At 38.2% G+C, this 24,873-nt stretch overlaps 1 protein-coding gene across 1 annotated transcript in view; it reads left to right on the top strand.

Moving 5' to 3' along the window:
- Nucleotides 1–24,873, top strand: part of CNBD1 (cyclic nucleotide binding domain containing 1) — a 429,355-nt gene that overhangs the window by 283,649 nt on the left and 120,833 nt on the right. The window contains exon 6 of the mRNA XM_040261702.1: nucleotides 4,609–4,775. Within this exon, the coding sequence (XP_040117636.1) occupies nucleotides 4,609–4,775 (167 nt within the window). The remainder of the gene's footprint in view (nucleotides 1–4,608; nucleotides 4,776–24,873) is intronic.

The raw sequence follows: 24,873 nt of genomic DNA, 5'->3' as shown, positions 1-24,873 counted from the left end.
TCACTTCAGTCGTGTCTGACTCTCTGCGACCCCATGGACCATGGCCTGTCGGGCTCCTCTGTCCATGGGATTCTCCAGGCAAGAATTTGGAGTGGGTTGCCATTTCCTTCTCCAGTGATAAAGTGTGAAGTGAGTGAAGTGAAGTCACTCAGTCCTGTCCGACCCCCTGCAACCCCATGGACTGTAGCCCACCATGTTCCTCCATCCATGGGATTTTCCAGGCAAGAGGACTAGAGTGGGTTTCCATTTTCTTCTCCTGGAATATAACCATATTTTATAGTAAATAGAAATGGAATATAACCTTTAAAGAATGAGTCACTATGTTGTATATATGAAACTTACATAATATTGAACATCAGCTATATCTCAACAAAAAGAAAAAATTATATCTACCTTATATTAATAAAATATTTTCTTTTAAAATAGAGCCCCTCTTTGCCATTTCAAATACAGCTATCATCTTTTATATAAATGGAGTTAGCAGCTTCCAGAATGGCTTTGTTTGACTGCTTTTTGAATAAGTATAATTTGGGTACTGATGAGATATTTTCTGACCAAAAATATTTTCCATGGATCTCAGAGTCCCTATCTTAAACTCCTTAGTTGGGCTTCCCTGGTGGCTCAGATGGTAAAGAATTTGCCTGTAATGTGGGAGACCTGGGTGATCCTTGAGTCAGGAAGATCCCTTGGAGAAGGAAATGGCAACCGACTCCAGGATTCTTGCCTGGAGAATCCCATGGACAGAGGAGCCTGGTGGGCTACAGTCTATGCGGTCACAAAGAGTAAGGTACAACCCAATTCCTTAGATTGCTTAAACTCTTAAGGCCTCCTTAATATCATAGATATTTTTAAAATGCAAATATAAAAATTGATACATTGCAAGCAGAATTTATTTAGTTAGATTCACTGTCACTGGGCCAAGGCTGAAGGAAAAGGAAAATTTCCTGCAGAGGACTGAAGAATGACATTCATCAGTAAGGTGAACATGTGTTATGAATAGAATTCAGTGAAATTCCAACAATATTCACACAGAAAGTGTGTTCAGCTGTGAGTAACAAAGAACTAGAGGACATTAGTTTATAACATTTTTCAGGTTTATTTTTATTTATGCTACATAATGAGAAGTCACAGGACAGTAGTTTAAAGACGTGAGGTGAGGCCTCTGAGATTCTCCTTGCATTTTCCTCAGCTCAAATATCCTACACCCATTCTACCATGGAAAAAGGGGTGATGTGTATATTTGGAAAGCAAAAATCTTCTCAATGTTTTATTAATCAGAATGATCATGTGACCACACAAGTAAGCATCTCTGGGAAATTCAAGGTGTTTTTTCTTATACAGCCCACATGAAAGCTATTAAAAAACAACGTTTAAGACTTTCCTGGTGGCTCACTGGTTAAGAGTCTGCCTACCAATGCAGGGGGCATGTGTTTGAACCCTGCTTCAGGAAGATCCCCCATGGCACAAGACAACAAGGCTTCCCGAAGGCAGCCACTGAAACCCTCGTGTCGCAACCACTGAATCCCATACACCATAGCACCCATGTTCTATAGCAGGAGCATTCACTGCCACAAAGAGCCTGTTCAGTGCAATTCAGTCATTCAGTCCTGTTTGACACTTTGTGACCCCGTGGACTGCAGCACGCCAGGTCTCGCTGTCCATCACCAACTCCCAGAGTTTACTCAAACTCATGTCCATTGAGTTGGTGATGCCTTCCAACCATCATCCTCTGTCGTCCCCTTCTCCTCCCACCTTCAATCTTTCCAAGCATCAGGGTCTTTTCCAGTGCGTCAGGTCTTTGCATCAGGTGGCCAAAGTATTGGAGTTTCACCTTCAACATCAGTCTTTCTAATGAACACTCAGGACTGATATCATTTAGGATGGACTGGTTGGATCTCCTTGCAGTCCAAGGGACTCTCAAGAGTCTTTTCCAACACCACAGTTCAAAAGCATCAATTCTTCAGTGCTCAGCTTTCTTTATAGTCCAACTCTCACATCCACACATGACTACTGGATAAACCATAGCCTTGACTAGATGGAACTTTGTTGGCAAAGTAATGTCTCTGCTTTTTAATATGCTGTCTAGGTTGGTCATAATTTTCTTCCAAGGAGTAAGTATGTTTTAATTTCTTGGCTGCAGTCACCATCTGCATTGATTTTGGAGCCCAAAAAAATAAAGTCTGCCACTGTTTCCACTGTTTCTATTTGCCATGAAGTGATGGGACTGGATGCCATGATCTTAGTTTTCTGAATGTTGAACCTGTGGGCCACAAAAAAGATTCAGCAGAGCCAAAAATAAAACATAAGCATTTTTTTTAAAAGCAATATTTCTGCAATGCCTTTGTCACACAGATTAGATGTTTAATAAGAAATGATATTGAGCTATCTAGGAAGTATTTATTTTAAGCTCAGGCATCCAAAGAAACCCAATGTTTGCTTTAGTGAAGATTAAAGAAAATCACTATTTTATAGTCACCATGTACAGATGGCTTAAAGCTCAACATTCAGAAAACTAAGATTATGGCATCCGGTCCCATCATTTAATGACAAATAGATGAGGAAACAGTGGAAATAGTGGCTGACTTTATTTTTCTGGGCTCCAAAATCAGTGAAGATGGTGACTGCAGCCATGAAATTAAAAGATGTGTATTCCTTGGAAGGAAAGTTATTACCAACCTAGACAGCATATTAAAAAGCAGAGACATTTCTCTGATAATGAGTGATGTTGAACATCTTTTCATGTGTTTGTTAGCCATCTGTATGTCTTCTTTGGAGAAATGTCTATTTAGTTCTTTGGCCCATTTTTTGATTGGGTCGTTTATTTTTCTGGAATTGAGTTGCAGGAATTGCTTGTATATTTTTGAGATTAGTTGTTTTTCAGTTGCTTCATTTGCTATTATTAGTTAGGAGAATGGCATTGAAACACGTATAATATCATATAAGAAATGAATCGCCAGTCTAGGTTCAATGCAGGCTACAGGATGCTTGGGGCTGGTGCACTGGGATGACCCAGAGAGATGGTATGCGGAGGGATGTGGGAGGGGGTTCAGGATTGGGAACGTGTGTACACCCATGGCAGATTCATGTTGATGTATGGCAAAACCAATACAGTATTGTAAAGTAAAATAAGAAAAGTAGAAAAACAAACAAAATAAAACAAATAAAAAGCAGAGACATTACTTTGCTAACAAAGGTCCATCTAGTCAAGGCTATGGTTTTTTCAGTGGTCATGTGTGGATGTGAGAGTTGGACTGTGAAGAAAGCTAGGCACTGAAGAATTGATGCTTTTGAACTGTGGTGTTGGAGGAGTCTTGAGAGTCCCTTGGACTGCAAGCAGATCCAACCAGTCCATCCTAAAGGAGATCAGTCCTCGGTGTTCAGTCATTAGAAGGGCTGATGTTGAAGCTGAAACTCCAATACTTTGGCCACCTGATGGGAAGAGCTGACTTATTGGAAAAGACCCTGATGCTGGGAAAGATTGAAGGCAGGAGGAGAAGGGGACGACAGAGGATGAGATAGTTGGATGACATCACCAACTCAATGGACATGGGTTTGGGTAGACTCCGGCAGTTGGTGATGGACAGGGAGGCCTGGCATGCTGTGGTTCATGGGGTCGCAGAGTCCAACACGACTGAGCAACTGAACTGAACTGAACGGATGTACAGATGGTGTACAAAAGAGCCCCCCATTAAGGACTCAGCTTAGACAAAAGCAGAGAAGGCAAGCAGGTGACATGTCATAGGGCATAAAAAGAAAGAAATGCAGGTATCTGTTAAAGTCAACTTGTAAAGTTTTTATTTACAAGTTAATAAGCAAATTATAAGAAAAGCACCACACTTGAATAATTTCCTCCTTTGGAGCCATTAGTAAATGATAGAGAAAAGGAGCCACATCATCCAGTTCCCATGATGTGCTTCTCCAAAGTGACAGGCTTCAGAAACACTAAAACTTATGTGTGTTTCGTTCAAACCTTCACAAGCGAATGAGCCTTCCAGACATTCAGGCATATATTTGAACTTTAGGTAGTGGGGTTCGATGACAGATTTTGGAGAGTTAGAAAATGGAATAGAAGAAATGCTGAAAAAAAAAAAAAAACTTTTTCCTAGTAATGATCCATTTCTCTTTTCATAGTATATTCTTTACTCAGTTCTATGAGTGATTCATCCTGTCTAGAGCAAACATAAATGAAAAGTATTAGTGATAAACTGCTACTTATATAAAACAAAAAGAATGGCACTTTTGAAGGGGACAGAAACATTTTAAAAAGTTCAAGGGCTTTTCTGGCACTTTTCTCCTCATTTTGCCTTAAATCTATTAATCTTGATTTGTCACCACGATTCTTTCCTAGAATTTATCAGTTCCATAAGGGGATTGATTACTCTAAATAGCTGTCAGCAAATAGTACTCCAAGTGTATATATCTTTGTTATTTTTGTTATTTGTCTAAATTTTTGTGATGCCTAACTGTTACATTAGAGTCACTGTCAATGAATAAATAAAAAGAAATCTGCCAAAAGGGAAGCAATGGTAATATGTATTGCAGACACATATACATCAAAGCACCTTTGAAATAAGGTCTATAGTATTGTTTGGTTTTATTTTCTTTCAGTGATTGGAAATGATGGATTTTATATAATACTGAAAGGCCTAGCCCGACCTCAAACACAAATATATAAAAATCTGATTGAAGAACATGACTCTACAACCTCGTTCATACCTCAGAGTTTTCACAGCTTTGTTTCTAGTGAAGACATCAGAAACCCTCTATTGACTGGAGTTGGTCACACAGTAAGAAATGAATATTTGCTCCTTCAATAAGCAAAGATGTATCATTGTTATAAACTTTAGCTCTTCCAGATATTTAAATTTACATATATCCAGTGTTACCTGAAATATTAAAGCTAATATAGCTTTTAAAAATTAAAAATTATACTGTCATCACAACTGGAGATGTGTTTTAAAAAAATTAATGTGGGATGCCTTCCACAACATACTGCCCACTGACTGGTGTTTTGTGGTGCATTTGATTACTGTGACAAAGCCATTGTTATTGGATCACGAAATGAAGAAAGAGGGCTGTTTTGAGATAAGAGAGAGGGAGGGAGTGACTTAAGAAAGGGCACACAGAGGACAGAACATGAAGGGCCTTTTAAGTAAAATTAAGAGTGTGTGCTTGTGCTGTTTGTCTCAAGAGCAATGATAAAGTAATCAAAGTGTTGATTCTATTAAAATCAGAAAGTCTCAACTGAAGAAAACACTTTGTTTACATGCAGTGTTTGAAGACTATCAACTGGCTCAAATAAAGATTAATATCTTCTGGATACCTGGATACCCCACATGAGGGTCAGTACTGGTTCAACTAGAACTGCAGCTCTAAAAGCCAGTTTTGGATGTAGGGTGATCAAGATGCTCAGAGGAATAAATAGCTGAAGAAACTAATTAAAATCAAATGATTTAGCACTAAGGATTGAAGTCAGGAAGACCTAGAATATTCTTAGATTCAAGAAGGATAAGCATGGATAAAGACAGTAAAGATAGACATGGATAAAATATTAATTTTTTTTTCAGCCATTATGTCATGTCCAACTTGTTGCAACATTATAGACTGCAGCACAACAGGCTTCCCCATCCCTCACTATCTCCCAGAGTTTGCCCAAGTTCACGTCCATTGAATTGGTGATGTTATCCAATCATTTCATTTTCAGCTGCTCTCTTCTCCTTTTGCCTTCAGTCTTTCCCAGCATCAAGGTCTTTCCCAATGAGTCGACTCTTCACATCAGGTGGTGAAAATATTGGAGCTAAAGCTTCAGAATCAGTTCTTCCAATGAATATTCAGGTTTGTTTTCCTTTAGGATTAACTGGTTTAATCTCCTTTGCTGTCCAAGGGACTTTCAAGAGTCTTCTCCAACACCACAATTCGAAAAAATCAATTCTTTGGCACTCAGCCTTCTTTAGGGTCCAACTTTCACATCCGTTCATGACTGTTGTAAAACCATAGCTTTGACCTTGTGGAACTTTGTCAGTAAAGTGATGTTTCTGCTTGTAATATGCTGTCTAGGTTTGCCATAGCTTTCCTTCCAAGAAGCAAGTGTCTTCTAATTTCATGGCTGCAGTCACCAACTGCAATGACTTTGGAACCCCAAAGAAAAAATGAGACAAAAACATAGAAGTATAAATTGTTGATGACACATGAATGAGTAAGGCTTCTAAACTTCTATCTTGATTGGAATGGAAAAGAATGAACTCACTACTCAATGGCCAACTACTGTGCTGTTTTTCAGTCATTCACTCATGTCCAACTATTGCGACCCCATAGACTGTAGCATGCCAGGCTTCCCTATCCTTCATTATTTCCAAGAGTTTGCTCAAAGTCATGTCCATTGAGTTGATGGTACCATCCAGCCATCTCATTCTCTGTCACCCCCTTATCCCCCTGCCTTCAATCTTTCCCAGCATCAGAGTCTTTTCAAATGAGTCAGCTCTCTGCACCAGGTCCCAAAGTATTGGAGCTTCAGCTGCAGCATCAGTCCTTCCAATGAGCATTCAGGGTTGATTTTCTCTAGAATTGACTTGTTTGCTTTCCTTGATGTCCAAGGAACTCTCAAGAGTCTTCTCTAGCACCACAGTTCAAAAGCATCAGTTCTTCAGTGCTCAGCCTTCTTTATGGTCCAACGCTCACATCCATACATGACTACTGGAAAAACCGTAGCTTTGACTATATGGAACTTTGTTAGCAGTGATGTTTCTGCTTTTTAATATGCTGTCTAGGTTTGTCATAGCTTTTCTTCCAAGGAACAAGTGTGTTTTAATTTCATGGCTGCAGTCACCATCTGCAAAGACTTTGGAACCCCCCAAAATAAAATCTGTCACTGTTTCCCTTTTTTCCTCATCTATTTGCCATGAAATGATGAGACCAGATGCCATGATCTTCGTTTTTCAAATGTTGAGTTTAAGCCAGCCTTTTCACTCTCTTCTTTAAGCCAGCCTTTTCACTCTTCTCTTTCATCTTGATCAAGAGGCTCTTTCATTTCTCTTCACTTTCCGCTGTTAGAGTGGCATCCTTTGCTTATCTGAGGTTATTGACATTTTTCCCAGCAATCTTCATTCTCAGTTTAGTTCAATTCAGTAGCTCAGTGGTGTCTGACTCTTTGTGATCCCATGGACTGCAGCATGCCAGGATTCCCTGTCCATCGCCAACTCCTGGAGATTCCTCAAGCTCATGTCCATCGAGTCAGTGATGCCATCCAACCATCTCATCCTCTATCGAACCGTTCACCCCTGCCTTCAATCTTTCCTAGCATCACGATCTTTTCCAATGAGTCAACTCTTGAACAGAGTTCATCGATGGACAAAGTATTAGAGTTTCAGCCTCAGCATCAGTCCTCCCAATGAGTATTCAGGACTGATCTCCTTTGGGATGGACTGGTTGGATCTCCTTGATGTCCAAGGGACTCTCAAGAGTCTTCTCCAACACCACAGTTCAAAGGCATCAGTTCTTCGGCACTCAGCTTTCTTTATGGTCCAACTCTCACATCCAGACATGACTACAGGAAAAATCATAGCTTTTTCTAGATGGACCTTTATTGGCAGAATAATGTCTCTTCTTTTTAACATGCTTTCTAGGTTGGTCATAGCTTTTCTTCCAAGGAGTAAGCGTCTTTTAATTTCATGGCTGCAGTCACCATCTGCAGTGATTTTGGATTAGAATCTTAATTCTAACTTGTGATTTAGCATTTCTCATGATGTACTCTAGAAAGTTATATAAGTAGAATGATAACATACAGCCCTGGCATACTCCTTCCCAATTTTGAACCCGTCCATTTTTCCATGTCCAGTTCTAACTGTTGCTTCTTGACCTGCATACAGGTTTCTCAGGAGACAGGTCAGGTGGTCTGGTATTCCCATCTCTTGAAGAATTTCCTGGAGTTTCTTGTGATCCACAGTCAATGCCTTTAGTGTAGTCAACAAAGCAGAGGTAAATATTTTCCTGGAATTCCCCTGCTTTTTCTATGATCCAATGGATATTGGCAATTTGATTTCTGGTTCCTCTTCCTTTTCTAAATCCAGCTTGTACATCTGGATGTTCTCTGTTCATGTACTGCTGAAGCCTAACTTAAAGGATTTTGAGCATTACCTTGGTATTTTGTGAAATGAGCATAATTCTGTGGTAATTTGAATATTCTCTGGCATTGCCCTTCTTTGGGATGTACATGAAAGCTGACCTCTTCCAGTTCTGTGGTCACTGATGAGTTTTCCAAATTTCCGTGTGTATTAAGTGAAGCATTTTAACAGCATATTCTTTTGGGATTAGAAATAGCTCAGCTGGAATTCCATCACCTCCACTGTCTTTTTTAGTAGTAATGCTTCCTAAGGTCGACTAGACTTCACACTCTAAGATGTCTGGCTCTTGGTGAGTGACCACACCATGGTGGTTACCCAGATCATTAAGACCTTTTTTGTACAGTTCTTCTGTGCAGACCCAATACTTTTTCAATATGCTTTAGAAAAAAAGAGTACCACATTTTGCAGAGCAGCTATAATTAGGGCCATTTCTTTGTTAACTTTATAGTAAGCCACTCCAATATTCTAGGATCAAGTTGTTTGCTTGTTGAGGACAAAACTCAAGAATTTAATGAAATAAGATGGGACTACCAACTGAATCCTGAATTAGGTCTTTGAGGGCAGCAGTAATAGGTGTCATTCTTACATGAATGTAGTAGTGTTTTTGTTCCAGATTTGTATAATGTTTTTGTTCCAGCTGATGTATAATTTGACAAGAAAATTTGTCTATGTTTAGGGTATCTTGATATTTTGATATATGTATTGTAAAGTGATCAGCACAATCAAGCTAATTAACATATCCATCGTCTTATATACTTAAATATTTGTGTGTTTGTAATGAGAACACACTATCTGTCCTCCTAGTAAAGTTCAAGCGTACACTATTTTGTGTGTGTCTGTGTGTGTGTGTATGTGCTCATTTGCTCAGTTCTCTCTTACTCGTTGTGACTCCATTGACTTCAGCCCAACAAGCTCCTCTGACCATGGAGTTTTCTCATCAAGAATACTGGAGTGGGTTGCCATTTCCTGCTCCAGGGGATGTTCCTGACAGGAATCTAACCTGCATTTCCTGTGTCTCCTGCATTGGCAGGCAGATTCATACTGTTGATTATATTCAGTTCAGTTCAGTTCAGTTCATTTGCTCAGTCATGTCCGACTCTTTGTGACCCCATGAATTGCAGCACACCAGGCCTCCCTGTCCATCACCATCTCCCGGAGTTCACTCAAACTCATGTCTATTGAGTCAGTGATGCCATCCAGCTATCTCATCCTCTGTCGTCCCCTTCTCCTCCTGCCCCAATCCCTCCCAGCATCAGAGTCTTTTCCAATGAGTCAACTCTTCGCATCGGGTGGCCAACGTATTGTAGTTTCACCTTCAGCATCAGTCCTTCCAATGAACACCCAGGACTGATCTCCTTTAGAATGGACTGGTTGGAACTCCTTACAGTCCAAAGGACTCTCAAGAGTCTTCTCCAACACCACAGTTCAAAAGCATCAATTCTTTGGCATTCAGCTTTCTTCACAGTCCAACTCTCACATCCATTCATGATTATATATTACTGTGTTGTATACTGGATCTTTAAGAGTTACTTATCTTGCCTATAGCAAACTTTGTACCCTTTGATCAATATCTGTCCATTTTCCCTAGCCCTTACACCTTGTGGCTCAGCTAGAAAAGAATCTGCCTGCAATGCAGGAGACTTGGGTTTGATCCCTGGGTTGGGAAGATCTCCTGGAGAAGGAAAAGGCTACCCACTCCAGTGTTCTGGCCTGAAGAATTCCATGGACTGTATAGTCCATGGGGTCACAAAGAGTCAGACATGACTAAGCAAATTTCACTTTCATTTTATATCTTGTCACCAACATTCTACTGTCTTCTATGAGTTTAACTATTATAGATAAAATATATATGTGAGATCCTATTTGTCTTTGTTTGGCTTATTTTACTTCAGTTCAGTTCAGTTCAGTTCAGTTCAGTCCCTCAGTCATGTCCAACTCTGCGACCCCATGAATCGCAGCACGCCAGGCCTCCATGCCCATCACCAACTCCTGGAGTTCACCCAAACTCATGTGCATCAAGTTGGTGATGCCATCCAGCCATCTCATCCTCTATTGTCCCCTTCTACTCTCCTCCTGCCCCCAATCCCTCCCAGCATCAGGGTCTTTTCCAGTGAGTCAACCCTTCACATCAGGTGGCCAAAGTATTGGAGTTTCAACCTCAGCATCAGTCTTTCCAATGAATGCCCAGGACTGATCTCCTTTAGGAAGGACTGGTTGGATCTTCTTGCATTCCAAGGGACTCTCAAGAGTCTTCTCCAACACCACAGTTCAAAAGCATCAATCCTTCAGTGCTCAGCTTTCTTCACAGTCCAACTTTCATATCCATACATGACCACTGGAAAAACCGTAGCCTTGACTAGATGGACCTCTTTTGGCAAAGTAATATCTCTGTTTTTTAATATGCTATCTAGGTTGGTCATAACTTTCCTTCCAAGGAGTAAGCGTCTTTTAATTTCATGGCTGCAATCACCATCTGCAGTGATTTTGGAGCCCAAAAAAATAAAGTCTGACACTGTTTCCACTGTCTCCCCATTTATTTCCCATGAAGTGATGGGACCAGATGCCATGATCTTCGTTTTCTGAATGTTGAGCTTTAGGCCAACTTTTTCATTTTCTTCTTTCACTTTCATGAAGTGGCTTTTTAGTTCCTCTTCACTTTCTGCCATAAGGGTGGTGTCATCTGCATATCTGAGGTTATTGATATTTCTCCTTGATTCCAGCTTGTGTTTCTTCCAGTCCAGCATTTCTCATGATGTACTCTGCATAGAAGTTAAATAAGCAGGGTGACAATATATACCCTTGACGTACTCCTTTTCCTATTTGGAACCAGTCTGTTGTTCCATGTCCAGTTCTAACTGTTGCTTCCTGACCTGCATACAGGTTTCTCAAGAGGCAGGTCAAGTGGTCTGGTATTCCCTTCTCTTTCAGAATTTTCCACAGTTTATTGTGATCCACACAGTCAAAGGCTTTGGCATAGACAACAAAGTGGAAATAGGTGTTTTTCTGGAACTCTCTTGCCTTTTCCATGATCCAGCGGACGTTGGCAATTTGATCTCTTTTAGCACAATGTCTTTCAGGTTCTTTTGTGTTGTCACCAATGTCAGAATTTCCTTCCTTTTCAAACTTAATAAAATCCCATTTTTGGGGTATACATTGTATTTTCCACCTCCGTTCATCCATGGATAAACACTTGGATTGTTTCCATATTTTAGCTATAGTGAATAATGATTCAATAAACAAGGAAATACAGCTGTGTCTCTTCAATATCCTGTTTTCCTTTCTTTAGATGGCAGCACAGAAATGAGACTCCTGGATTGTATGGTAGTTCTGTTTCAATTTTTGGAGTGACGATCCGTGCATGCCTGCTTGCTTAGTCACTTCAGTATTGTCCTACTCTGTGCGACCCTATGGACCATAGCCTGCCAGGCTCCTCTGTTGTGGGATTCTCCAGGCAAGAATACTGGAGCGGGTTGCATTTCCTTTTCCAGGGAAGCTCCGTACTGTTTCTTAAAGGCTCTACCAATTTACATGTCCACCAACAGTATACAAGGATTCAGTTTTCTCCACATCTTTTCTTTTTGATAACAGCCGTTCTAACAGATGTGAGGTGATATTTCATTATGGTTTTCATTTCATTTCCTTGATGGTTAGTGATGTTGAACAGTTTTTCAAGCACTTGGTCATTTTAATGTATTATTTTGAGAAATATCTATTTAGGTTGTTTTCGCATTTACAACATTGTGTTATTTGTTTCTTTGCTCTTGAATTGTGTGAGTTCCTTATATATTTTGGATAGTAACCCCTTTTCTGATATATGGTTGAAAATTTTTCTCCTGTTATATAGGCTACATTTTCATTTGTTTATTTTTATTTTGCTGTAAATAAACTTTTAAGCTTAATGTAATTCTGATGGTTGATTTTTACCTTTTATTGTCTGTACTTTTGGTATTGTGTCCAAAAAATCATTACCAAGACCAGTTTCAAGGAGTTTCTTTCCTGCATATTTTTCTAGGAGTTTTGCAATCGCAGATCTTGTGTTTAAGTCTTTAATCCATTTCAAGGTAATTTTTGTAGTGTGCTGTAAGATATGAGTTCAGTTTCAGTATGTGGTTATCTGGTTTTCCAAGCACTATCTATGGAAGAGACTATTCTTTCCCTGTTGAATTTTCCTGAAGTCCTTGTGAAATATATGTTGACTGTATGTGACGGCATTTATTTCTGAGCTCTCTTTTCTGCTCCATGGGTATGTCTCTCTTTTTATGCTGATACCATAATGTTTAAATTACTATATCCTTGTAGTATAGCTTAAAATTAGATCCTGTAAGGCCTCTACCTTTGTTCTTTTGTCTCAGTATTGTTTTGGCAATTCAGTCTTTTGTGGTCCCATACAAAGGTTCAGTTCAGTTCAGTTCAAATTTTAGGATTTCTTTATTTCTGTGAACAATACCACTGGAGTTTTGATAGGGGTTACATTGGATCTATATATGACTTTGTATAGTTTAGACATATTTATAATATTAATTGCTCCAGTCCATAACATGGGATATCTTTCCCTTTGTATCTTCTTCAATTTTCATCATAAAAGTTCTGTAGTTTTCATTGTACATATCTTTCAGTTCCTTGGCTATATACATTTTTAATTACTTTATGTTTTTGATATTATTGTGAGTGGGATAGATTATTTGTTTTTCAGGTGTTCTCTTAACGTATAGAAATGCCACTGATTTCTGTACATTGATTTTATATCCTGAAGCTTTATTGAATTTTTAAATTAGTTCCAACATCTTTTTTTTTTCTGCATATAAGATAATTTCATCTACAAGTAATAAAACAATTTACTGTGTCCTTTATGATTTGGATGCCTTTTATTTCTTTGTTTTAACTAATTGGTCTAACTAGGATTTCAGTATCATATGGAATAATAGTGATGAGAGAGATATCCTTGTCTTTTTCCTGATCTCAGAAAAAAAGTTTTCAATCTTTCACCATTGAGTAGGATGGTAGCAATGGCTTTGTCATAACAGTCTTTATTATGATGAAATTTGTTGAAACAAAAGACTGGTATATTTTGTCAGATTTTTTTTTCTGTATATATTGAGATGATCATATGATCTTTATCTTTCATTCTGAGAATGTAGTGCATCCCATTTATTGATTGCATATATTGAACAATCCTTGCCTCCCAGGGATAAATTACACTTGGTCATAGTGTATAATTCTTTTAATATGCTGTTGAATTGGAGTTGATAATATGCACATTTTAACTATGTTAATTTTTCCTATTTGTGAGCAAAAAATGTCTCCATTTATCTGTGCTTTCTTTAACGTCATTAATGTTTTATAATTTTTAGTACATATCTTTGTTTATTCCTATTTTATTATTTTTGTTCTTGTAAATGCTTTCTCAATTTTTTTGTATAATTTGTTATTATGTATAGAAAAGGCACTGATTTTGTATGTTACTTTTGTATTCTGCAACTTTACTGGATTTATTTTTTATTTATAACAAATTTTGGTGGAGTTTTTCAGGTTTTGTACATTTAACATCATGTCATGTACAAGCAAGTTATTTTATTTCTTCCTTCCTGATTTGGATATCTTTTCTTTCTTTCTCTCCTTTTGTTTTTTTTCTTTTTTTCTCCTTCTCTTTCTCTTTGCACCATTTCTCTGCCTAGGATGCTAGTACTATGTTGAAGAGAAGTGGAAAGAGTGGGCATCCTTGCCTTCTACTAAATACTTTTAGGTTTTTATTTGTGGATTGCTGTTAAATTGTTACTTTTGTGGGGGAATGAGGACTGGGTGGGAATTCCCAGCCTTCCTTCTTGCTGATGTCTATGATATTGTTTTGACTTACTGTCTTGGCTAAGGTGGAAGATAGTAGGGAGAGGGAATTTCAGATTTCTACTTGATCTTCCTTACTGATAGCTCTTACCACAAAGACCAAGAAATCAATATGGGATCAATATCAAGTATCCATTCAAATTACATATTTAAAGTCCATGGAAGCTGTCATGTGGTGGTTCTATGAATCCAGTGGAGCCACTGTGAACCAGACCTGGGCCAAGCTCAGTGTCTTTATTTTTTATTTTATTTTTTTTTCCCATTCTGAGTGTTCATTGCTACATGCATGGGCTTTGCCTCTAGTTGCAGAGACCAGAGGCCACTCACTGGTAGCAGAGTATGGGCTTCTCACTGCAGTGGTTTTCTTGTTGAGAAGCGAAGGGCTCCAGGGCATGTGGGTTTCAGTAGTTGCAGCACGTGGACTCAGTAGTTGCGGACCCCAGGCTCTAGAGCACAGGCTCCATAGCTGTGGTGCACAGGCTTAGTTGCCCCACAGCATGGGGGATGTCCCTGGATCAGGGATTGAACCTGTGTTCCCTGCATTGGCAGGGGGACTTCACCACTGAGCCATGAGGGAAGCCCCCAAACTCAGTTTTTTTTGTGCATTCACTATATTTTCTCACTGTAAAGATGGCAATTATGATATTCAATGTACCAGGTTTTAAAGTCTCTACCCTGAGCTTTAGAGTTCAGCAGAGTACTTGTTGAGGTTGTATATGCAAGGTTATTTGGAGCTATGCTGCTACTGCTAAGTCGCTTCCGTTGTGTCCGACTCTGTGCGACCCCATAGACGGCAGCCCACCAGGCTCCCCCGTCCCTGGGATTCTCCATGCAAGAACACTGGAGTGGGTTGCCATTTCCTTCTCCAATGATTTGGAGCTATGGTATCCTTACAAAAAAATATTAAGTCCAATTTTTACCTTTTTCTGTTTTCCAACTATAGAAGAATAGGTTTTCCTTATATGCTACCATGGAGTTCTTTGGTTATATCAATTTAAGCTGATGATGAATTTTCCTAAAATATTATTTCCTTTATCCATTGTATTTATATCCCCCCAAAACAGTTATTCTTCTTGAAAATTTATTTTTAATTAAAGTATAGTTGAATTTCAACATTGTGTTAATTACTGCTGTACAGAAACATGACTCAGTTATTCTTTTCTATGGTTCTTAATACTCATCCCCAACATCTCAAAAGTCTAAGATACTGTAGCTTCCTGAGCATTGTCTTCTGACAATACCCTTACCCTGTTCAACACCATTAAAAGTTTTGCCAATTGTACTGCCACAGCAGGCCAGGAACTATCAGTACTAAAGTAATGGCTTTTTATTGCAAGCTGGCTGGCAAGCAGTTCATAACTCTAAATCATTCTTTTTTTCTAGTACTTATAGAATATTTTGAAAAAATAATATAGATAAAACCAGACAATTTTATTGCATGTCAGCAACTCTAGCAATTTTGTTCGTAAGTCTGCTGAAGAAAAAGTATGTGACTATTGCCTATAATTTAATTTGGATTGCTAAAATTATAAAGTATCCTTATTGACCCTGTTTTCTCTAGGAAATGTGAGTTACATTTTAAAACATGCTATTGTTTGTCTAATATTATTGACTTGCTTTTCTGTGTATTTATTTAAAAAATAAGCATTAAATATTATTTATGTTTGTGAGTTTTGTTGTTTTTCACAAAGCGTTATGTTTTATTTTTCTTCAATCTATTTGGCTTCTTTACCACTATTTGCTTTTTTTATTGTGTTGTATCAGAGAAAAGCCTTTTGAAGAAAGTGAAAGTGGAGAGTGAAAAAGTTGGCTTAAAGCTCAACATTCAGAAAATGAAGATCATGGCATCTGGTCCCATCACTTCCGGGGAAATAGATGGGAAAGCAGTGGAAACAGTGTCAGACTTTATTTTGGGGGGCTCCAAAATCACTGCAGATGGTAACTGCAGCCATGAAATCAAAAGATGCTTACTCCTTGGAAGGAAAGTTATGACCAACCTAGATAGCATATTAAAAAACAGAGACATTACTTTGCCAACAAAGTTCCATCTAGTCAAGGCTATGGTTTTTGCAGTGGTCATGTGTGGATGTGAGAGTTGGACTGTGAAGAAAGCTGAGCGCTGAAGAATTGGTGCTTTTGAACTGTGGTGTTGGAGGAGTCTTGAGAGTCCCTTGGACTGCAAGGAGATCCAACCAGTCCATCCTAAAGGAGATCAGCCCTGGGATTTCTTTGGAAGGAATGATGCTGAAGCTGAAACTCCAGTACTTTGGCCACCTCATGCAAAGAGCTGACTCATTGGAAAAAACTCTGATGCTGGGAGGGATTGGGGGCAGGAGGAGAAGGGGACGACCGAGGATGAGATGGCTCAACGGCATCACTGACGCAATGGACGCGAGTCTGAGTGAACTCCGGGAGTTGGTGATGGGCAGGGAGGCCTGGCGTGCTACAGTTCATGGGGTCGCAAAGAGTTGGACATGACTGAGCGACTGAAGTGAACTGAACTGATCAGAGAATCACATAAAAAAAGAGAAGTAATACTATCTTAACTCTTTAATTTAAAATTTTGTAAACAAATGGACATTATCTGGGTATAATGAGCATAAAGTGAAAAGCATTGAGTCAAAGAATCAAATACATTTTTTATGAGACACGAACATATTACACTTATTCCCTGTTACAGATCTAAATTTGACTTAAAAAATGGTAAAGTACAAATAACAATTTTTGTTTTTGTTTTTCTTGATATTGATTTATATAGTAAAGCAAATTTGTTTTGTGGTGGCTCAGACAGTAAACAATCTGCCTGCAGCATGGGAGACCTGGGGTCCGATCCCTGGGTTTGGATGATCCCCTGGAGAAGGGAAAGACTCTCCATCTGGTATTCTTGCCTGGAGAATTCCTGCAGACAGAAGAGCCTGGAGAGGGCTACAGTCCACAGGGTTGCAAAGAGTTGGACATGACTGAACGAGTAAGCACATCACATATAAGGAAAAGAGAGAAAAAAAACATTCATTTACAAGAGCATCAGTAAGGATCCTAAGTAGTTTTAAAATCTTTAGTTTATTTTTAATTAGTTTCACACTTTTTCAAAGAACAATCATAAAGAAAATCAAGTTTCCTTAGAGTCAACTCAGGTATGGTATGGTGTATGTTAACACAAACATACACACACACTCTGCCTTTTATACCTTATTTTGTATTTTATACTTTATATGCCCCTAAAATTGATATATATTTGGTTACACTGGTATTTTTATTAAGATGTATTTTTAACATGATAACATTTAGCAACATTATACAAGAAATTTTTAAATGGAAGCTCTTTATTACTAAAAATAACTTTATAGTTTATTAGTAGAGCTTTTCTTTGAACAATAAACATTTGAAGACATGTGGAATGAAAATCCTTTGATAAATGTATATTGAACAATTTGGACCGAGTAGGCGGAGCCTGGTGGGCCGCCGTCTATGGAGTCGCACAGAGTCGGACATGACTGAAGCGACTTAGCAGTAGTAGTAGCAGGGTAAAATTACAAAAGAGCATTAATATTTTTAATAACAAAGCTTTAAAACAATCTGTGTAGTAGTATTTCTCCATGCTCTCCGGATGAAATCTCAGTCAGATTCCTAGTTATTAACATGTAGCCTCATTTTTTAGATATTAAAATTTCCAGTCTTGTCTTCATATCAAAATTTCAAACTCTCACGCTTGACAACACAACTTGCATCTTATTAAACTATAGTTCTGCGGTGCGGGAAGGAGTTCACAATAGTTTATTCCCCCTTTCTTACTCTGCATCCTCTTCTATTCGTTAACTGCTTTTTCTGCTCCTCTCAGAGGATCAGAAAAGAAGGGAGAATGAATATTAGACGTGAATTTATGGTTACCGTCAGTGATTTGGTGTCTAAACGCAATCTTTTGTATGTCCTTCCTTCTGTAACTCCCTTGAAAGGTAATGTCTTGTGAATGCATGCTCAGTTTTGTCTGATTCTTTGTGACCCAATGAACCTGCCAGGCTCCTGTCCATGGTCTTTTTCAGGCAAGAATACTGGAGTGGGTTTTTATTTCCTCGTCCAGGGGATCTTCCCAACTCTGAGGTTGACCCGTGTCTCTGTGTTTCCTGCATTGACAGGCAGATTCTTTACCACTTGAGCCATCTGGGAAGCCCACTGTCTTGTACAGTGAGTTATTTAATACAACTTTTGTCCCTGGCTTCATGCAGTGGAGGTCACAGAAGTCTCTCTTTTGAATCAACTCGCCACTTCAGGCAGATCCCCAGGTTTGCTTCCTTTGCAGACAGGTCCACACTCTGACTTTGGTGAGTCCACCTAGCTGATGGGAGAGGGAGAGCCACACACACTTAGCCCATCAGCTTCCTGTCTTCTTGTGACTGAACTCAGGTTTGGCTGCCCACTGATCCACCAGTCAGTACTCATAAGGTAGGTGAACGGTTGCTTTCTCAGAGAAAGGAGAAATTGTTTTCTCAGAGTTCTAGCAACCTGGGGAGAAGGTGGATTTGGGCTCCAGATCAATTAGGAAGAGTCTGCTTGGCTATGACTGCTTTTGGAGTCTCAGTGAATCATCCAGGCAGGAGGTTGGGCTCTGTGTCATTTTCCCTTGCATGCAGGCTGGCTGAGTCCTGCTGATCTTCCTTCAGATGCTATCTTGCCCACGTGATCTGCCTGAAGGATTGCTAATGAGGCTACTGGGAGTAGAGAGCTAGTCATTTTCTTACTACTTAATTCTTCATTCTTATTTCTTTCAATCTGGGAAAAGAATCAACAGGTTAGCAAGGCACTGTGTGCATTCAATGGAGAATAAGTTAGGAGTTAGGTTAAATTATCTAGTGATCTCATTCCTATAATGAAGTTCTTTTGAGGCCAGAGAGGAACAGAAGCAGGCAGACAGGAAAGGGGCAGAAAGAGCTTCTTTCAGTCCTCACTCTGAGCTTTGGGCAAAGGGAAGGAGGAGGAATGGGGATGACTGCAGGACTCTGACAGCTTTCACTACACAGACCTCTCTGGCTTTTCCATCAGTACTCTGATCTCAGTTTACAGTCTCTCGACGCGGAAAATGAGCTAAAGTTCACAAAATCAATTTTACGATTGATAAATCTCTATGCAAGTCCTACACATTTTAATTTCTAATACTCTGAAACAACAGGAAAAGTCACTTTCACTGTAGGGAAACTACCCAGAACACTCTGTTACATAAATATCCATTCAATCTTTATTACGTGTGCATATATAGTCTACTTTATATCACTTAAATTTCTATGAATACAAGTTTAACATCTTAGAATAATTGAAAATATTGCACTTAATATTATATGTGTCTTAGGTATAACACATCTTATGGAATGATGTATCCTTTAAGATATTATAGCTTAATATATAATAGAATATATCTATATGAATATAATAGGATGTTGTGTGTACACATAAAAATATATATAACACATAGAATGGAATAGATTATATATATTTCCACATGAAATCTTACATATAAAATTATTTATTAATTTTCTTGAAGCTCCCCCATTTGACAAAAACTGGAAATATATTGAAATATTGAAATATATCTATATTACTTGTGGGTTTTGCCACACAAAAAATCAGTTTCAACAAGATAGTTTCTCAGAGTAAAAAAGTTTTTTCATTGTGTGTGTGTTTCTGCATGCTAAAAATTCAGCTAAATCAACTAGTTTTATTAAGCAGTTATTATGTAAATATTTTTAAGTGTTGTGTTGAGTATACAATATAATCTTGAAATGGTTAGAGATACAAATTTTGAAATTGTCTACATAGAAATGTGACATTAAATCCGTAAGATAGATAAAATCTTCAGGAAAATAGTATTGAAAAGAAAGAGCTGAACTCAAGGAGCAAATCTTGAGTAAATTTCTCACTTGAGAAAGAGGAAAGTAGTCACTATATAACCCAGCAACAGAGCTGACTAGAAATATGACAGGGAGAAGAAAATTCCCCTGAAGGTGAGATGATTAAATAATTATTGATGTTAGGGGTCAAATTATTGATATTTGGGGCCTTTCCTTTTACAATGAGAACTTTGCATGAACCCCTCATGTTTTCTTGCCTGGTTGTAGGTTGTGACTCTTCGTGAGTATTTTGTTATGTGACTTGGTAACATCCTAAAATGGAGAAAATAGGTTTCCTTTGAGCAATATGATTTAACTAAAAGGTAAAACCTTTATTTTTGTTTAAATTTATTTTTAAATTGGAGGAAGATTGCCTTACAGTGTTGTGTGGGTTTCTGCTGTAGAACAATAGGAATCAGCCATAGTTTTCCATGTATCTTTTCCCTCTTAAGCCTCCTTCCTCTCCCCTCACCCCAATCCTCTAGGTCATCACAGAGGGCCAGGCTGGGCTCCCTGTGTTATGTAGCAACTTCCACCAGCTCTCTATTTTACACTTGATAGTGTCTATGTGTCTACACTACTTTTTCCATTTGTCTCACCCTCTCCTCCCACCACTGAATCCACAAGTCCATTCTCTCCATCTGCATCTCCACCCTCTCCTTACAAATAAGTTCATCAATACCATTTTTCTAGATTCTGTGTGTATGTATTAATACACAATATTTGTTTTTCTGACTTACTTTACTGTGTTTAACAGGCTCTAGGTTCATGCAACTCACTGTAACAGACTCAGATTTGTTCCTTTTTCTGCTTGAGCAATATATATATATTACCATACATCTTTATCCATTCATCTGTCAATAGTCATCGAGTTTGCGTCCATGTCCTAGCTATTGTAAATAGTGCTGCAATGAACATTGGGGTACACATGTCTTTTAGAATTGTGGTGTTTTTTTTTTTTTTAGAATATATGCCTAGTAGCGGGATTGCTGGGTCATGTGGTATCTATCCCTAGTTTTTTAAGGAATCTACATACTCTTCTCCATGATAGCTGTATCAGTTTACATTTCCACCAACAGTGTAGCAGAGTTTCCTTTTCTCCACACCCTCTCCAGCATTTATTGTTTGTAGATTTTTTGATGACAGCCATTCTGACTGGTGTGAGTTGATACATCAATGTAGTTTTCATTTTCTAACAATCAGTAATATTGAACATCTTTTCATGTGTTTGTTGACCACCTGTATGTATTCTTTGGGGAAAAGTCTGTTTAGGTCTTCTGCCCATTTTTTGGATGGGATGTTTGTTTTTCTAATTAATATTGAACCATATAAGCTGCCGTGTCTTTTGTCTCACTTGCAATTATGTTCTCCTATTCTGTTATCTTTTAATCTTGTTTATTATTTCATTTGCTGTGCAAAGACATTTAAGTTTAATTGGGTCTCATTTGTTTATTTCTGTTTTATTTCCACTACTCTAGTAGATGAGTCAAAGAGGATCTTGCTGTGATTTATGTCAGAGTGTGCACTGGCCTATGTTTTCCTCTAAGAGCTTTATGGTTTCTGGCTTTTCATTTAAGTATATAATCCATTTTGAGTTTATTTTTGTGTATGATATTAGGAAATGTTCTAGTTTCATTCTTTTACATGTTCAGTTCAGTTCAGTTGCTTAGTCGTGTCCAGCTTTTTGTGACCCCATGAACCACAGCATGCCAGGCCTCCTGTCCATCATCAACTCCTGGAGTTTACTCAAACTCATGTCCATGAGTCAGTGATGCCATCTAACCATCTCATCCTCTGTTGTACCCTTCTCCTCCCACCTTCATTCTTTCCCAGCATCAGGGTCTTTTCAAATGAGTCAATTCTTCACATCAGGTGGCCAAAGCATTGGAGTTTCAGCTTCAGTATCTGTCCTTCCAATGAATATTCAGGACTGATTTCCTTTAGGATGGACTGATTGGATCTCCTTGCTGTTCAAGGGACTCTCAAGAGTCTTCTCCAACACGGCAGTTCAAAAGCATCAATTTTTTGGCATTCAGCTTTCTTTATGGTCCAACGCTCACATCCATACATGCCTAATGGAAAAACCAAAGCTTTGACTGGATGGACCTTTGTTGGCAAAGTAATATCTCTGGTTTTTAACATGTTGTCTAGGTTGGTCCAAAGTTTTCTTCCAAGGAACAACCGTCTTTTAATTTCATGGCTTCACTCACCATCTGCAGTGATTTTGGATCCCAAGAAAATAAACTCTGTCACTGTTTCCATTGTTTCCGCATCTATTTGCCATGAAGTGATGGGATCAGATGCCATGATCTTAGTCTTCTGAATGTAGCTGTACAGTTTTCCCAGTACCAATTATTGAGGAGACTGTCTTTTCACCATTGTATATTTTTGCCTACTTTGTCAAAGGTAAGGTGCTTATAGTGAATGGATGTAGCTGTACTTTGTTCCATTGGTCTATATTTCTGTTTTTATGCCAGTACCATACTAACTTGACTACTGTCTCTTTGCAGTATGGTTGAAGTCAGGAAGGTTGATTCTTCCAGCTCCACTCTTCTTTCTCAAGATTGCTTTGGCTATTCAGGGTCTTTTGTGTTTCCATTTGTTCTAGTGCTTTTTGAATGGTGGAAAATACCATTGATATTTTGATACAGATTGCATTGAATCTGTAGATTGTTTTGAGTAGTATAGTCATTTTCACAATAGTGATTCTTCCAATCCAAGACTATGATATATCTCTCCATCTGTTTGTGTCATCTTTGATTTCTTTCATCAGTGTCAAACAGATTTCTGCATACAGGTCTTTTGTCTCTTTAGGTGGGTTTATTCCTAGGTATTTTATTCTTTTGCTGCAATGGTGAATGGGATTGTTTCACTAATTTCTCTTTCTGATTTTTCATTGTTCATGAATAGGAATGCAAGGAATTTCTGTCTATTAATTTTATATCCTGCAAATTTACTATATTTATTGATTTGGGCTAGTAATTTCTTGGTGGCATCTTTAGGGTTTCCTGTGCATAGAATCATGTCATTAGCAAATGAGGGTTTTATTTCTTCTTTTCAGCCTGGATTCCTTTTATTTCTTTTTCTCCTGTGATTTCTGTGGCTAGGACTTCCAAAACTATATTAAATGATAGTGGCGAGAGTGGGTACCCTTGTCTTGCTCCTGATCTTGGAGGAAATGCTTCCAGGTTTTCACCATTGAGAATGTTTGCTGTGGGTTTGTCATAGATGGCCTTTATTATGTTGAGGTAGGTTCCTTCTGTGCCTGCTTTCTGAAGAGTTATTATCATAAATAGGTGTTGAATTTTGTCAAAAGCTTTCTCTGCATCTATTGAGATGATCATATATTTATCTTTTATTTTATTAATATAGTTTAACACAATGATTGATTTGTATATATTAAAGAACCCTTATATCCCAGGGATAAACTCCACTTGCTCAATTCCTTTAATGTGTTGCTGGGTTCTGTTTGCTAGAATTTAGTTAAGGATTTTTGCATCTTTGTTCATCAGTGATATGGTCTGTGATTTTCTTTTTTTGTGTATGGTTTCTTTGTCTGGTTTTGGTATCAGGAGGATGGTGGCCTCCTAAAATGAGTTTGGGAGTTTTCTTTCCTCTGCAATTTTCTGGAAGAGTTTGAGCAGGATAGGTGTTACCTCTTTTCTAAACATTTAGAATTCACCTGTGAAGCCATCTGGTCTCAAGCTTTTATTTTTTGGAAGGTTTTTGATCACAGATTTGATTTCATTGCCTGTGATTGGTATGTTCATATTTTCTATTTCTTCCTGTTTCAGTCTTGGAAGGTTGTAATTTTCTAAGAATTTACCCATTTCTTATAGATTGTCCATTTTATTGGCATATAGTTGCTTGGAATAGTCTTTTATGATCCTTTATATTTCTGCATTGTCTATTGTAACATCTCCTTTTTCATTTCTAATTTTATTGATAAAAGTTTTCTCTCCCTTTTCTTCTTGACGGGTCTGGCTAATGGTTTGTCAATTTTATCTTCTCAAAGAACCAGCTTTAAGTTTTATTGATCTTTGCTATCACCTTCATTTATTTTTTTATTTATGACCAGTCTGATCTTTATGATTTATTTCCTTCTACTAACTTTGTTTTGTTGTTCTTTTTCTAGTTGCTTTAGGTGTAAGGTTAGCTTATTTGTTTGATGTTTTTCTTGTTTCTCTGGGTAGGCTTGCATTGCTGTAAACTTGCCTCTGAGCATTGCTTTTACTGTATCCAATATGTTTTGAATTGTGTTCATCATCCTATTTCTGGCATAGACTGTGGGTTTAATAAATAATAGTGTATTATTATTATTGGGCTTCCCTTGTGACTCAGCTGATAAAGAATCTTCCTGCAATGCAGGAGACCTGGGTTTGATCCCTGGGTTGGGAAAATCCCTGGAGAAGGGAAAATCTAACTACTCCAGTATTCTGGCCTGGAGAATTCCATGGACTGTATAGTCCATGGGGTCACAAAGAGTTGGCCATGACTGAGTGACTTTCATTTTCATCATTACTCTTAATGTAATTGAATCAGATTAAGAAAAAAATATTAAGAATATTGATGCATACTGCAGGATAATTAACTCTCCTCCAACTTTTACCATGGCTGTTAGGCTGGAGTCAGTTCATATCCTAAACACTTCCTAAAAGTTTTCCACCAAATTAAATCCTACTGGAAACATCATTTCTCAGGTATGATGCATTCAGCTGGTCTTCAGCGGCAGTGAGTTTACTCATTGTGTCAGGAACTAGGTATTTTCATTTCCATTCCCACTGGAGAACCTCTGCTTCTTGAGTAACATTTTCAGAAGCTATAATCTTGGGAGGAGAAGCTTATATACATTACGGAGACATTCTGTTTTTCCCTATCCTCTCCTTCCTTGCCTCCAAATCACATCACAGATCTTCCTTCCTGTGTTCCCATTTGCACTGAGACAGGTTCCTAGCATGTACTATCTCACTTTAGTAGTTAACTCATTCGGAATTTGCTTCTTATTCATTGGTTAGACCATATGAAGCTTAATC

Source organism: Oryx dammah, unplaced genomic scaffold (genome assembly GCF_014754425.2).
Source record: "Oryx dammah isolate SB20612 unplaced genomic scaffold, SCBI_Odam_1.1 HiC_scaffold_19, whole genome shotgun sequence".
NCBI lineage: Eukaryota > Metazoa > Chordata > Mammalia > Artiodactyla > Bovidae > Oryx > Oryx dammah.
Note: the sequence above shows the minus strand (reverse complement) of the source record. Positions and strands in the feature narration are given on the sequence as shown.